This window comes from Heptranchias perlo, chromosome 24 (assembly GCF_035084215.1).
Source record: "Heptranchias perlo isolate sHepPer1 chromosome 24, sHepPer1.hap1, whole genome shotgun sequence".
NCBI lineage: Eukaryota > Metazoa > Chordata > Chondrichthyes > Hexanchiformes > Hexanchidae > Heptranchias > Heptranchias perlo.
In genome coordinates, this window is record NC_090348.1 from 20,018,408 (window position 1) to 20,034,708 (window position 16,301).

At 43.7% G+C, this 16,301-nt stretch overlaps 1 protein-coding gene across 3 annotated transcripts in view; it reads left to right on the top strand.

Annotated features, from left to right (window-relative positions):
* Positions 1–16,301, top strand: part of dyrk4 (dual-specificity tyrosine-(Y)-phosphorylation regulated kinase 4) — a 91,341-nt gene that overhangs the window by 33,147 nt on the left and 41,893 nt on the right. For 2 of the 3 annotated variants that reach the window (XM_068005353.1, XM_068005355.1), the window contains exons 8-9: positions 4,506–4,646; positions 15,230–15,368. In XM_068005353.1, coding sequence (XP_067861454.1) covers positions 4,506–4,646; positions 15,230–15,368 — 280 coding nt within the window. The remainder of the gene's footprint in view (positions 1–4,505; positions 4,647–15,229; positions 15,369–16,301) is intronic. The other variant, XM_068005354.1, reaches the window with a different exon arrangement.

Genomic DNA, 16,301 nt, shown 5'->3' on the forward strand with positions numbered 1-16,301 from the left:
AAACAAATGTGTGGCTCACCCAGCTGTGCTGCTCATTATTTAATTAGAAATGGAATGGGGTAGAGATTGAAGACAGTGCATTGCACAGGTTGGCTGGAAGGCAGGAGGTTGCTGGATATATATAATGGGTATGGAGGCAAGAAGACAGATGAGTGTAAGAGAGGCTTTCATTGAAAGGGAGGAAGGATGAGGTGGAGACTGGAGCGTCATTGTGAGAAATGGCTAGGGTGATTTTAATAGTGATATAAATTAAGTATCAGTGTGGAGAGCTTGATTGCAGAGGTAAGGAAGGCTGAGGCAGAGACCAGGGCCAATAGTGATGAGAATGCACAGAATGGAAATAAATAGTTTTGAAGTTTGTTGCAAGTTTAGGAGATGTGGACAAATTTAGAATGAAATTTAAGCAGAAGAGGAAGTGTTTTTTGACAATGATATAAATGAAATATTGTACAATTATAAATTTCATCTGTAAAGTCTTCTGTTGGAGCAAAGAGTGAGTCATGCTGAGTAGTTACTGAGAAAGTAATGGTTGGGAGCCTAGCACATAGGAAGAATGAGTGATTTAAAAGTAAGTAGAAGACTTTTGCCTATATGTACATTTAGGAATAATTATAATTAAGCATGACTTAGAAGTTACAGAAAGTGTTACCCAAAAGTGCAGGATAGGGGAGCCATTAGACAAAGGCACATGCCAACATTGGCTATCATTGCTGCAGCTCAGGAGGGACGGACCTGATGAGGCACTGACCCTACAGGAGGCCTGGGGTATAAGAATTAACAGCATCCTGCAACAAAATATACCTGTCAATCTTTAAGCATTGTTCTGTATGTTATTGTGCTAGGATCAAGCTGCTGGTGTTGCTGGGCTAGGAGCCGGCTGCTGGTATTGTGGTCTGGGACCAGTCTACTGCTGCTACTTAGTCTAAAGGTTATGACATCCTCCAGTTGCTGATGTTGTTGAGCTGGGATCCAATTGCTGTGTTGTTTCTGATCTGGGATTGGACTGCCTGGGTTGCTTGCCTGGGATCATACTGTGCTTGTACTACTGAGCCATAATTAGTCTGCTGATGATGAGCTGGGATCAGCTGTTGTTAGTATGATCCTGTCATTTTGTTGCTAGGTGGTCCATTCATGTGCACGTTTTGGCTACCGCTCCGAACCCAAGCCCATTACTTCTATCTCCCTTTTTTTCAAAAATAAATACAGAAAATGCTGGAAATGCTCAGCAGGTCAGGCAGCATCTGTGGAGAGAGGAAGGTAGGATTAACGTTGCAGGTTGATGACCTTTCATCGGGACAGTACTGGGCTGAGATCAGACTGCTGGTATTGCTGCTGTGCTAGGATTAGACTGCTGGTGGTACTGTACTAGAAACATTCTGCTGGTGTTCCTGGGCTAGGCTCAGACAGGTGGTGTGATCTGGATGCATCTACTAGTGTTTCTGCCCAGTGCAATCAGATTACTGGTGCTGCTGGGTTCCGACTGATGATGTTGCTGGGTTGGGATTGGACTGCTCATGTTTTTTGGCTGGGATCAGGCTGCTGGTGTTACTGGGATGAAGTCAGACTTGTTGCTGGTCCATTATCAGGCTGTTGTTGCAAGACTAAGATATGATTGCCGGTGTTCCTTGGCTTAGATCAGATTGTTGGTATTGTAGGCTGGAGTCAGCTTGATGCTTTCAGCGTACTGGTATTGCAGGGCTGGGATCAGCCTAATGCTGATATTTATCCTGAGGATTGTGACATCATCACAATGTATCCCAGCAACCCACAACAATAATTAATAACATTGTTAAACAGGAGCTGACTCCACCCTGTCTACGGGTCAACTTCATCCTACCACCACAGGACCTCAGAGTTTAACTATGGACTCTCTCATTTCATCCCTGTCCCCTGGCTATGACCAGGGCATGTTTCTTCTAATCTTTGCTATGCCCATGTATTCTGAATTCCCTCTGTCTATTCACCTGTGCATTTTGGCTGCCACTCCAAACCTGAGCCCATTGTTTCTATCTTTTTTTTCTTTTTTTCTCTTGACTCCTGTCAGGCCCTTCTCTTTTGTCCTCCCCTTCCTGTCACACCGTCTTACCACCTTTTCATTCTTTCCCCTCAGATACTTTGCCAACTAATCCCTACCCCAACCCCCCGCTACTCCTCTGCTTTCCTACTTTCTTGCTGCTGTCCCAAGCTTGAATCCCCCTTGAATTAGCCCGATAGACATTCTATGTCTCTGCATTCTCAGACGGGCCAGTCGCTGCTTCCTTACCTCAATTGCTCCATCCTCCTTGTTCACCAGCCATCCCACCCAACGTGCTACTGGATTTTCAAACCTCCTTCCTGTTCCACTCACCACTTCCATAACTGTCCCTTGGACTCGGACAGTGGATCAATAATCAATGCTCTCATCCACATTTCTCTCCAGAATGTCCATTCACTTACAAACAATGCCCTTGCCATCCATGACCTGATTGACATCTTGACTTTAACTGAAACTTGGTTCAGGGTGGCAGTACCTTGCCCCTTAACCTAACCCGCCCAGTGGGAAACAGACCGGATTGGATCAGCAACCTGTTTTTACACGCTGCCCAATTTTACTTTGCATTGAAGTCAATGGAAAGTAAAATCAGGTGGGGTGTAAAACGAGCGGCCGATCCCAACCTAGCAGCTTCCTGCTGGGTTAAAATTACTCCATTCTCCGACTTGCAATATGCAATGCCAGAGAAGATCGACTAACCATATATTTAAAATCTTGTGTCTGCACAATTTTTTCCATTACAAATTCCTTTGTCCACATTTATAATGGAACTGCCTATGCAAACTTGTCAAGCTATAATTATACCCTCCTCATGCTCCGTTCATCTCCCTTCCTCCCGAACTCCTCCCATGTACTGCTTCCCCCTCCTCCCATCCTCTCTCCTCACTCCCTTCCACTCCTTTTTCCCTCTGTCCTCTTCCCCCCACTCCCGTCCCTTCTCACCCTCTCCATTTTTCCTACTGCTCCCTGCCCTCTACACCTGCTGTACGTTTCCCCCTTCTTCCAACTCTCATCCTTTTCTATCTTCCCCTAGCCTCTAATTCTCCTTTATCTTCCCTCCCCCCAACCTCTAGCCCCACTCTACCTGTCCCCCATTCCCATCCACTCTGCTGCACCTACCACTGGCTTCTACTGCCCTTCAGTGTTGCAGTCCTGCATCAGACCACCCTTTTTTTAAGCCTACTTGAACCTGAAGACTGCACTTTGTCTTACTGGAATGTGGACAGTGCCTTCTGGAACTGTGCCCCAGCTAAGAGCAAACACCTTCAGGCAAAGGGGATGGGTGGAACAAAGCAAATTGTTAAGAAAGAAAAGACCTTTAAATTTTCATGCTGTGATCGGTACTGATAGATTTTTCTAATGTCCAAATGGTGTTGCATCTTTTCATTCATCATTGGATGAAGGGACTTCTCAGGTGTTGGAAGCTTATGTAATCCTTTTGCTTTGCTACCCACTTTTTACTGGAAGATCAGTCTGGCTAATTGCTCAAATTTAAGTAGCACTGGCTCTTGAAGTTTTTTTATTCGTTCATGGGATGTGGGCGTCGCTGACAAGGCCAGCATTTCTTGCCCATTCCTAATTGCCCTTGAGAAGGTGGTGGTGAGCCGCCTTTTTGAATCGCTGCAGTCCGTGTGGTGAAGGTTCTCCCACAGTGCTGTTAGGTACGGTGTTCCAGGATTTTGACCCAGCGACGATGAAGGAACGCGATATATTTCCAAGTCGGGATGGTGTGTGACTTGGAGGGGAACGTGCAGGTGGTGGTGTCCCCATGTGCCTGCTGCCCTTGTCCTTCTAGGTGGTAGAGGTGGCGGGTTTGGAAGGTTCTGTTGAAGAAGCCTTGGCGAGTTGCTGCAGTGCAACCTGTAGATGGTACACACTGCAGCCACAGTGCACCGGTGGTGGAGGGAGTGAATGTTTAGGGTGGTGGATGGGGTGCCAATCAAGCGGGCTGCTTTGTCCTGGATGGTGTCGAGCTTCTCGAGTGTTGTTGGAGCTGCACTCATACAGGCAAGTGGAGAGTATTCCATCACACTCCTGTGGCACATGCATGATCACTGGAAGTGATACTGAAGGCTTATTTTGCTTTCTGACCAACCTTTTAAATCGATTTCCACTCCTAAAGTTTCTCGTCCGTAAAGTATCTTTGTAAATAAAATCTTACAGCTACAATTAATAAAATATAACTTATTTCTAATATTTTTCAATTCATTTGCTGAAAAAACAGTTATGGTTGTTACTAATGCATTCAAAAGACCTGCATCAAAACTGTAAACAGGAAGTTTTGCAGTGCAGCAAATTATATCAATGCAGATTAACTTATAACATTGTAGATAAAATTTTACTGTGTAAATCTCAAAGAAGCACATTTATGAATTGCATGTAGTAACCATTGCTCAATAAAATACAAATGATTTAACAGGAAATGTATCCATATAGATGAACTGTTCTATACTTATTTGTGTTTTTAAAATAGGTTTCAGCAACAAGCTTTTGTGGAACTGAATATTTTAGATATTCTGCATAAGAAGGACAAAGATGGCAGTAACAATGTTATTCATATGAAAGAATATTTTTACTTCCGAAACCATATGTGTATTTCCTTTGAACTTTTAGGGTAAGCTACAGTTCACTTTGTCACTGCATTCAGTCTCCAGTACAGCCACTGACCTAACTAAATGAGTTCAAAAGATAAGCTATCAAATGGAACAGGCTAATTCAATTTCTATTGTTGCAGTTATGGAGTGCCTTAGTTAATGCCTCACTTAGCCAGGTGTCTGTATCACTCCTATTATCTCAACTCAAGGCTTTAGTTACAAACTGAATTATTACTATCAACGTATCTTTGGCAACAGTGTCTTCAGACTTTAACTCTTTGAGAGTTAAACTCGGTGAGAGGGTACAAATTTAGAAGAATCACAAAAATAATTAAAGGAGAAGTAAGAAAAAAATATTTGGTTTATGGCAGAGATTCCACATTCTAACTATCCTCTGTGCAAAGTCCATAGTTTTTTAAAAAGGGAATAAGATAGTTGCTTGAAAGTGTCTGAAGAGCAGAGCCTACACCAATTTGCAGGGATGTTAATTTGCATGGTCTAGGTGAGCTGTCAGTGACTGCAAGGGCTTTTAAGCTGAGTCTGTTCCAAGCTACCCTTCTGGGCTGAAGAAAAAAGAAATGAAAGAAGCCTTAAATTCCCAGTAAAACCATTCTGCCGTACAAGTTTGAGACTTTTGCTGGGTCCTCCGCAGAACTCACACCAGCTCTCAGTCTGGGACCTCCCACCATATATTGGACATTGTTTCCTAAATGTCATGGCTCCAATTGCTACTTCTAGCAAAATAGTCCATATCCCAAAAATCTTTTCCATGAAAAAATTCCTTCTAACCTCTCCCTTTACATTTCTACATTTCTAGTGCAAATCTCAAGTTTCTGTCCCCCTTGTTATCATTCATTGACCAGTAACAATAATCTTGCACCATTTACCCTTTAGAGCTCTTTCATAATTTTGGACATTTCTATTAGGTCCCCCTCAATTTTGTCTGCTTCAATGAACATGGTCCTTCATTATAGCTATATCCTCTCATTCCTGATATTTTCCTAGCGAGTTACTGTTTCACCTTTTCCATTGCTCTAATATCGCTTCTATAATGGGATGCCCAAAACTACATACAGTACTCCAATTGTAGTCTAAGCAAAGTCTTGTGCAAATTGAACATCAGTTCCTTGTTTTTATATCCAGTGCCCCTATGTATAAAATCCAGAAAATCCAATTTTGCCTTTAAATGGCTTTTCAGCTGGAATCCTGCTTTTGAATATCTGCAGATCTAAACACTTAGATCTTGCTGTTACTCCACTCTATTGAAAATTTGATACTTTAGAGCCCATTTCTTTTTCCTAAAATATACCACTTCATGTTTATCTATGTTGAACTGTATTGGGGGATGTAAGGAATCATACAACACCAGGTTATAGTCCAACTGTTTTATTTAAAAATCACAAGCTTTCGGAGGCTTTCTCCTTCGTCAGGTGAGCGAGTGTGGGATTCCATGGAAGGTTACCGCATTTATATTCAGAGAACAATACCTGGTGATTACAGATAATCTTTCCAACTGCCCGTTGTCAAGGCAATCAAAGTGTTCAGACAGAGTGATGTTACCTACAGGACCACCGAATACACAAACGGCCAGAACACAAAACAGAGAGAGAGAGGGAGAGAAACATCCGAAAGGAAGAGAAGGACAGAGAATGACCCATTGTGTTAAAAACAGATAACTTTTTTTCGCTGTTGGGGTTACGTGTAGCGTGACATGAACCCAAGATCCCGGTTGAGGCCGTCCTCATGGGTGCGGAACTTGGCTATCAATTTCTGTTCGTTTTTGCGTTGTCGTGTGTCTCGAAGGCCGCCTTGGAGAACGCTTACCCGAAGATCGGTGGCTGAATGTCCTTGACTGCTGAAGTGTTCCCCGACTGGGAGGGAATGCTCCTGTCTGGCGATTGTTGCGCGGTGTCCGTTCATCCGTTGTCGCAGTGTCTGCATGGTCTCGCCAACGTACCATGCTCCGGGGCATCCTTTCCTGCAACGTATGAAGTAAACAATGTTGGCCGAGTCACAGGAGTATGAACCATGTACCTGGTGGGTGGTGTCCTCTCGTGTGATGGTGGTGTCTGTGTCGATGATCTGGCATGTCTTGCAGAGGTTGCTGTGGCAGGGTTGTGTGGTGTCGTGGACGCTGTTCTCCTGAAAGCTGGGTAATTTGCTGCGAACGATGGTCTGTTTGAGGTTGGGTGGCTGTTTGAAGGCGAGTAGTGGAGGTGTGGGGATGGCCTTAGCGAGGTGCTCGTCGTCATCGATGACATGTTGAAGGCTGCGGAGAACATGGCGTAGTTTCTCCGCTCTGGGGAAGTACTGGACGACGAAGGGTACTCTGTTGGTTGCGTCCCGTGTTAGTCTTCTGAGGAGGTCAATGCGATTTTTCGCTGTGGCCCGTCGGAACTGTCGATCGACGAGTCGAGCGTCATATCCCGTTCTTACGAGGGTGTCTTTCAGCGTCTGTAGGTGTCCATCGCGTTCCTCCTCGTCTGAGCAGATCCTGTGTATTCGCAGGGCCTGTCCATAGGGGATGGCCTCTTTGACGTGGTTGGGATGGGAGCTGGAAAAGTGGAGCATCGTGAGGTTGTCCGTGGGCTTGCGGTAGAGTGAGGTGCTGAGGTGCCCGCCCTTGATGGAAATTCGTGTGTCCAAGAAAGAAACCGATTCTGAGGAGTAGTCCATGGTGAGCTTGATGGTGGGATGGAACTTGTTGATGTTATCGTGTAGTCCCTTCAGTGATTCTTCGCCATGGGTCCATAGGAAGAAAATGTCGATGTATCTGGTGTATAGTGTTGGTTGGAGGTCCTGTGCAGTGAAGAAGTCCCGCTCGAACTTGTGCATGAAAATGTTGGCGTATTGGGGTGCGAATTTGGTCCCCATGGCTGTTCAGTGTTTGGGTAAAGAACTGGTTGTCGAAGGTGAAGACATTGTGATCCAGGATGAAGCGGATGAGTTGTAGGATGGCGTCTGGAGATTGGCTGTTGTTGGTGTTGAGTACTGAGGCTGTTGCAGCGATGCAGTCATCGTGGGGGATACTGTTGTAGAGTGCCGAGACGCCCATCGTGGTGAGAAGTGTTCTTGGTTCAACTGGTCCGTGGGTGCTGAGTTTTTGTAGGAAGTCTGTAGTGTCGCGACAGAAGCTGGGGGTTCCCTGTACAATGGGTTTCAGGATGCCCTCGACGTATCCAGAGAGGTTCTCACACAGGGTTCCGTTGCCTGATACGATAGGACGTCCGGATGTGTTGGCTTTGTGTATCTTTGGGAGGCAGTAGAAGTCTCCCACGCGGGGAGTACGTGGGATGAGAGCGCGTAGGATGCTTTGAAGGTCTGGATCGAAGGTCTTGATCAGTTTGTTGAGCTGGTGGGTGTGTTCCTTGGTCGGATCTGCGGGTAACCGTCTGTAGTGTTCCTGGTTGTCCAGTTGTCGGTATGCTTCTTTGCAATAGTCCGTTCTGTTCTGTATGACGATGGCTCCTCCTTTGTCCGCTGGTTTGATGACGATGTTGCGGTTGGTCTTGAGAGCTTTGATGGCGTTGCGTTGTGCTCGGGTGACATTCTGCACTGTCTTGTTAGTGCGGCTGATGAATCTGGCATTGACGCATTTCCTGACAGCTTGAGCATACATGTCAAGCTTAGGGCAGCGAACCTCCGGAGGAGTCCAGTTTGACTCTTTCTTCTTCGGTTGCTGTACCGCGGATCCCTCTGTCTGCTGTTCCGGATCGTTGATTGTCTCATTGGGTTCGCTGCTGAAATCTTGGAATTTGTGGAAGAATTCCCGGAGTCTCATTCTCCTGATGAATTCCTCTGTGTCCGCCGCGAGACCAATGGGGTCCATTTTGGTGGTGGGGCAGAAATTGAGCCCTCGGCTGAGAACCTCAATTTCGTCTGGTTGAAGGGTGTGGTCGGATAAATTGATGATAGACTTCCCTGTGGTTGCAACCGTGGTACCGGGGGAGGCTTGGTTGATGCTGGTGGTGATGCCGAGTTTCTCAAGCTTCCTGCTCTTGGTTTTCATGTAGGCAGCGTAGTTCCGTTGCCTCGTCTGTTTGGCGGTGTCTCGTAGCTGGTCTGCTGTGTCCTGAGTACAGGTTGAGAGTATGGACTCTATCTTGGTTTCACTGCACAGGACCTCCAACCAACGCTATACACCAGATACATCGACGACATTTTCTTCCTATGGACCCATGGCGAAGAATCACTGAAGGGACTACCCGATAACATCAACAAGTTCCATCCCACCATCAAGCTCACCATGGACTACTCCTCAGAATCGGTTTCTTTCTTGGACACACGAATCTCCATCAAAGACGGGCACCTCAGCACCTCACTCTACCGCAAGCCCATGGACAACCTCACTATGCTCCACTTTTCCAGCTCCCACCCTAACCACGTCAAAGAGGCCATCCCCTATGGACAGGCCCTGCGAATACACAGGATCTGCTCAGATGAGGAGGAACGCGATGGACACCTACAGATGCTGAAAGACGCCCTAGTAAGAATGGGATATGACGCTCAACTCGTCGATCGACAGTTCCGACGGGCCACAGCGAAAAATCGCATCGACCTCCTCAGAAGACTAACACGGGACGCAACCAACAGAGTACCCTTCGTCGTCCAGTACTTCCCCGGAGCGGAGAAACTACGCCATGTTCTCCGCAGCCTTCAACATGTCATCGATGACGACGAACACCTCACTAAGGCCATCCCCACACCTCCACTACTCGTCTTCAAACAGCCACCCAACCTCAAACAGACCATCGTTCGCAGCAAATTACCCAGCTTTCAGGAGAACAGCGTCCACGACACCACACAACCCTGCCACGGCAACCTCTGCAAGACATGCCAGATCATCGACACAAACACCACCATCACACGAGAGGACACCACCCACCAGGTACATGGTTCATACTCCTGTGACTCAGCCAACGTTGTCTACCTCATATGTTGCAAGAAAGGATGCCCCAGAGCATGGTACATTGGCGAGACCATGCAGACGCTGCGACAACGGATGAACGGACACCGCGCAACAATCGCCAGACAGGAGGGTTCCCTCCCAGTCGGGGAACACTTCAGCAGTCAAGGACATTCAGCCACCGATCTTCAGGTAAACGTTCTCCAAGGCGGCCTTCGAGACACACGACAACGCAAAATCGAACAGAAATTGATAGCCAAGTTCCGCACCCATGAGGACGGCCTCAACCGGGATCTTGGGTTCATGTCACGCTACACGTAACCCCACCAGCGAAAAAAAGTTATCTGTTTTTAACACAACGGTCATTCTCTGTCTTTCTCTTCCTTTCGGATGTTTCTCTCCCTCTCTCTCTCTCTGTTTTGTGTTCTGGCCGTTTGTGTATTCGGTGGTCCTGTAGGTAACATCACTCTGTCTGAACACTTTGATTGCCTTGACAACGGGCAGTTGGAAAGATTATCTGTAATCACCAGGTATTGTTCTCTGAATATAAATGCGGTAACCTTCCATGGAATCCCACACTCGCTCACCTGACGAAGGAGAAAGCCTCCGAAACCTTGTGATTTTTAAATAAAACAGTTGGACTATAACCTGGTGTTGTAAGATTCCTTACATTTGTCAACCCCAGTCCATCACCGGTATCTCCACATCATGTATTGGGGGAGAAATTGTTCCTCGTTGCGCCCGTTTTCAATATAAAGTAGGCCCATCCCTGCTGGGAGCTTGTGGCCCTCCCGTGCCTGAATTAGGGTAAGTAAAGATGGTGGAGGGGGCCGGAACACATTGGGAATGGTAGATTTTACCCCCACCCACTGGAGTGGTGCAGGTGAGGAGTTAAAATGATTGGGGGGGGTAAAATCTACCATAGTATTTCAAAAGATGAATTTATGTTCATTGAATTGAATATTCTGCTTACCCCCCCCCCACCTGCCAACTGTGCAAGCTCCCAGTGGTAGTCGCATGCCAAACGTGGAGCCCGCACAATGTATTAAATGCGGCTGACCCTTGAAATTTCAGTGGGATTGGCCATACAGATTCTGTTTGCTGTGAACCGACTCCACCGCTCGAAGACCAGGACCAGAAAATCTACCCCATAATTTTCATCCTATATAAGTAAACACAGATAGGGGGTCCATTTGCACAACAGGTGATAAATATTGGGGCCTAAATTTGGTCTACATGTCTGGAGTGAAGTTCAGATTGATGTACATGTACAACATTTTTTTAAAAATCTAATTGAATTAAAATCCTCTTGGCAACTAAATACTTAAAGCACATTTCAATCAACTGGCAGAGAATTCATCTGATGGTCACCATTGTTTAAATGTATTTTGATAAAGGTTTTTCTTCTGATGCAGAGGGACTGTTGAGTGTTTTATTTCAGAGATAGAATACAGTTTTGCCTTAACTAATATTATGGGTCATTAAAAAGATTGAATGCATCAATCATATATGAATTGTTAAACCAGAGAGTCCAGTTAAAACAATAGTGGATAGAGTAACACCCTTCCTCTTTCCAATTTATGTGCGAGTCCCAGGAGTTATTAATATACATATGTGTTCTCTGATGCTTTGAGGCCTGTTTGTAACTTTGCAATTCCCAGACAGCATGGCGTCTCTAGTGCACTCTTCTGTCCAAAGATCGTAAAATTCCCATTTTAGTGTGCAACGATAAGTCATTAGAAAGAAATAAAATAGGGATGCGTTGGAAAGGGGACTGGGGAGATTAGTTAAACTCACTAACAACTGGTCTAATAGGGCATTAAAAAACTCAACTTTCATCGACCCTCATGTTGCATAGTTCTGCGTGACTTTTGTGATTGGCCTATAACAAGACCTTAGCATCAATAATTGGCATTTTAAGTACATTTTCAGTAAAATTCATTAATCTATTTTGAAGGAGTAGCAATCTCCAGGGAAACATTAACCATGAATGAATTGCTTGTCAGCATTTTCTCTCCATACTTGGCCACTTTTTACCAACATCCACTTTTTCAATTAAATTTGTTGAATGAAGGAATTTTGGCTCCAAAATGGTCACTTTCAGACATCAGATTAACGGCTTTAGCAGACATTTAAATCTCTCACTTTGCCCTCTACTGGTTGTAATGGGCTGGATTTTACAATGAAAATAACGGTACAGTAACTTCCGGTGACCGCGCATGCTCAGTTAAATGCAGAAATCCGGAAGTTGGTGTACCAGATGCCCTGCTCCTCCATAAAAACATCTCCCCGGCTGGCTCCCCATTCAAATGAATGGAACAGTGTGAAGTTCCTGCACTGACATCGTAGATACAGACTGATCTCTCCAGACGAGGTTAGGGTTTGTCCGTTCTGATGTAAGTACCCTATTAAGGGTGTGGTAAGACTTAATGACTGCCAAACAACTTCTCTGGCACTGAAAATTAATTTTAACAAGTGTGGCGTCCCATTCCTTCAGATTTTGATTGTTGGTGATTTTAAAAATATTTAAATAAACTTTTTTTTTTACTTTTGCTTTCTGTCTTTTATCTCTTTCTTAATTCAATCTTTCTTATCCTCTCTTTATTTTGCATTCTGTACCTGATTTGACATCTAACTTACACTTCCTGGTTCAGTCCCTGCGCAGCATATTAACATGCTTCAAACTGATTGGTTTAGGGGATAGAATGTTGCTTGCCCTGTTCACGCAGTTTACAGATGCCCTGTAGAAGGCGCTGTTCTTTTTAAGAACATAAGAAATAAGAGCAGGATTAGGCCAATCGGCCCCTCGAGCCTGCTCCGCCATTCAATAAGATCATGGCTGATCTGATCCTAATCTCAAATCTAAATTCATGTCCAATTTCCTGCCCGCTCCCCGTAACCCCTAATTCCCTTTACTTCTAGGAAACTGTCGATTTCTGTTTTTAATTTATTTAATGATGTAGCTTCCACAGCTTCCTGGGGCTGTCTAATTTACAGGAAGTTGTCGTGCAAAAACTCATAGAAAGTCTAGGGCAAATGCAAGTCTAACAAATGGCGGGCGCCGCTCACAGCAAAATCTGGCCTATTATGTATTTGATGACTAATATAAACCATAGTCCATGAACAGGACACAATTTATTAGGACAGGAAAGCGTCAGTGCTGTAGTGTTTGACAATAATAACCCATTGTCTATATTATAAATACAAGATAAACAGTGTAGAGACTCCCACTGGACCTTAAACCGAGACAGACATATAATCATTAAACTATCACAGAACCAAAGTAAATACAACATGTGAACCAATTTTCTAAAATGTAATTGTACCAAAACTGTTTTAAAGCAAATGTATGAATATCATGCCCACCATATAACTGAACTGAAATCATGCAATACTAACCAGTCTTTTATTATATGTGAGACATAATTATTTGCTTTGACCTTATTAAGAATTATTCTGTATTAAGTGTCAGCACTTATGCCTCTGATACAGACGTTTCTGGATTCAAGCCCCACTCCAGCTTATGAACAAATAATCTAGACAACACTGAAGGAGAGCCCCACTTTTGGAAATGCTGTCCTTTATGAGAGATATTTAAGTTGACATATCAAGTTGATGTAAAATATCCCACGGCACTATTCAAAAAAGAGCAGAGAGTTCTCCTAAGGGTCAATGTTCATCTTACTGGGCGGTAATTTGACTGAGCAGATCACCCACCAGTTATAGAACCCGCCAGATTTTCATCCCATTGATTTCAAAGGGAAGGTGGGGGGGAAGACAGTCCATTCTTTCAAATTACCGCCCAGGCAGTGAAGGCAAAAATTTACCCCTGATATCCTGGCCAACGTAGTTTGTGAAATGCTTTGAGAAATTTCTCAAGAGATGTAATGAGGCACGATATAAATATGTCTTTTCTTGCATGGCAGTTAGTTACAGTGGAAAGTAAGAGAGCTCCCATGGAAATTCACCCTCCAGAGTTTCTCAGTTGGGCTGTAACACTATTCAGGAGCAGTTATCATTACTCAGGTATCTAAAGATATGTTTCACTGGCTCTGAGCCATTTGACAAACACATGCTGACAAGAGGGAAGGTTTAATGGTAAATGTGGGAACGTGCACTCTGTTGCATTTGCTGACTAATATGATGTAAAAAGACAGTCCCCGGAGAGCAGTGAAAGCCAAAGCATTAGATTATGGAAACTCAGAATGACACAAAAAGGAAAAGAATCATAGAGCAGCTGTCTCAGGCCTGATAGCACGTGCACTCTTTGCAGTAAGATCCCCATAACTCATATCTTTCAGCAGTTACACTATTGAAATTAAATAGCACTACCTTGTCATTGGCTACATGATTTATGACACCAATTTTTGACCCCTAAAGGTTATTTGAAAATGTTCCCACAGAAAATGACATTCAACATGAGTTCTGAAATACACGTACAAACTTTTTGTTGCTGGGCAGGAAATTTTCAGGGTTTGATTTATTCAGAAGTGGCTTTTACATTTCAAGTGTTCCTTACCTGATTTTTAAAACCATTTTCATTTGGCAGACCATGTACTGCTAATTAAATCCTAATTTAAAAAAACAAGTAAAAGGTACTGATCTAAAACTTATTTTATTTCTAACTTTCTTTATAAAATGATGAAACAATAGGGTCAGTTTTTCAATTGTGTATTCCTAAAGCAGAATCTCACCTACCGGGAGCACCTATTGGGAAATCACACAAATGGAGCCCACAGTTTTCCATCCATAATGGACATAACATTGTGGTTGTGCGTGCCCAATTTCTCAATATGCGCTCCTGAGAAGCGCAACTCTGTGCTGGGAGCACACATTTTGGAAAATATACTCTTATGGGTCAACTTGCCACATTTTGAAACAATAAAGTGCAAACCTTAAGCATAGCATCAGCTATGAGTCTCTAGTGCACAGGAGAGCTGGTCACGGAATCAGACCATAGTGTTAATTGATCCTGTCTAGTGGAGCTCTGCTCAGGAACCTGATATCACAAAATTTACCTTCTAAAATCTAACAGATGAATACAATAACAGTATCAATACAATGGAGAGGTTACCAGTGTACGTATCGTGACTTGTTGGGTTTAAAGAGCTTGGCTAAAGACTTGAAGCTACGTATGCGATAACTGCCGTGATAAGCTTTCCAGTCCACTAGTGGCCGGTGGGATGTATACTTAAACCTGATTTTGCACATGTGTGCTAAGAGTAGGGAGCATCGCCCACCAGCCATGTAAACCAAGAAATCGCTGCTCTGCTGCTCACGATTTCAGTATATGTGCTCCTGGTAGGCGAGACTCCCTGCCAGTATCGCACATTCTTAAAATCGGCCTACAGTGCTACAGCCAAGGGTGGATGTGTAAGGACTGAGCTAGATTATAAACAAGTTCTTATGTTTAAGAGTTTCTGCATGGTTATAAATTGGTAGAGTAATCAGTATTTTATGCTGATTGAACATTGGGGTAAATTTTATGAGTGCACATTCTGCCATAGGCACTAACATCAGGAGATTGTACATGCACTGCCAATGATATTCCCGATAGAAAAGAGTGGGCAACATGCGCACAATTTCCCAATTATGTGCTTCAGCCAGCTGGCCCTCCTAGCAGTGAGCATCCATAAAATCAGCCCCTTAAACTCATGGAGGATGATAGATGATAATTGGAGTTTACTCTTTTCACAGAATGAATCTGTATGAACTCATCAAGAACAACAACTTCCAGGGTTTTACCATATCGCTTATTTGCCGGTTTGCATACACTTTACTAAAGAGTTTACAGATGCTCTACAGGGAAAAAATCATTCATTGTGACCTAAAACCTGTAAGTAATGTAATGTTACAGCATCATGTAAAACTAATGCCACCATTATACTGCACTATCGACACTATTTGTGTTGTGTAAATGGGCAATGCATAGCTATTTGCAACTCTGCACTTTCATGTTCAAATACACATATGATATACACACCTTTGTACTGCCTGTCAGTTTTCTGAGACATTTAAGACAATAGATAGATAATTTTCCAGCAGCACAAAAATCTTTCAATGTTAAACCAAAGTAAATAAAAGGAGGCAGAAAGCTAAATCAATGCAAGTTTCTCTCTTGGAAACACTGTGTGTTAGGCAACAGTGGCAACATTATGAAGCGCACTGGCAGCATTATATATCACACTGGCAGCATTTTGGAGCACTTTGTTTCAAAATGTAATAGTAGAGACATAAACAGTGTTTTAAATTGATTCAATTTGTCATTATTCACAACATTTTTGTGTTTATCCTGTCGTTTTTTTAATCATAAGGTGGAATTCTACAACAAAAGTTTTGCAGAAACATTCTAAATTACAGAAAATGAGCAGAACTTTGCTTCAGACCTTTTTAGCAAAAGTTTTGTGAACAAAGGCTTTACCAGAGAATCCTATACTTGGCAGTTAGCACACATAGACAATCTCTCATAAATATAAATATATAGGTGCTGGACTGCCCTCTAGTGGCAAGAAAATAATAAAATTAGACAAATGACAGCTGTTATTATGGGATAGATTTCCCAGTGGTATGCAGTACCTTTACACAAACATCGCACAGCCAATTCCACCAGATTTTCCAGAGTTGGCGTTAATTACATATTCATGCCAAACTCAGAGTCGGGATTGGACCTCATTGTGGGAGCTCACTTAATCAGGGTAGAATTTCTGTTGGTGCTGCTGCTTTTCAAAGGGCAGCAATAGCCATTTAAAGGAGAGGTTCATTTTTGGCA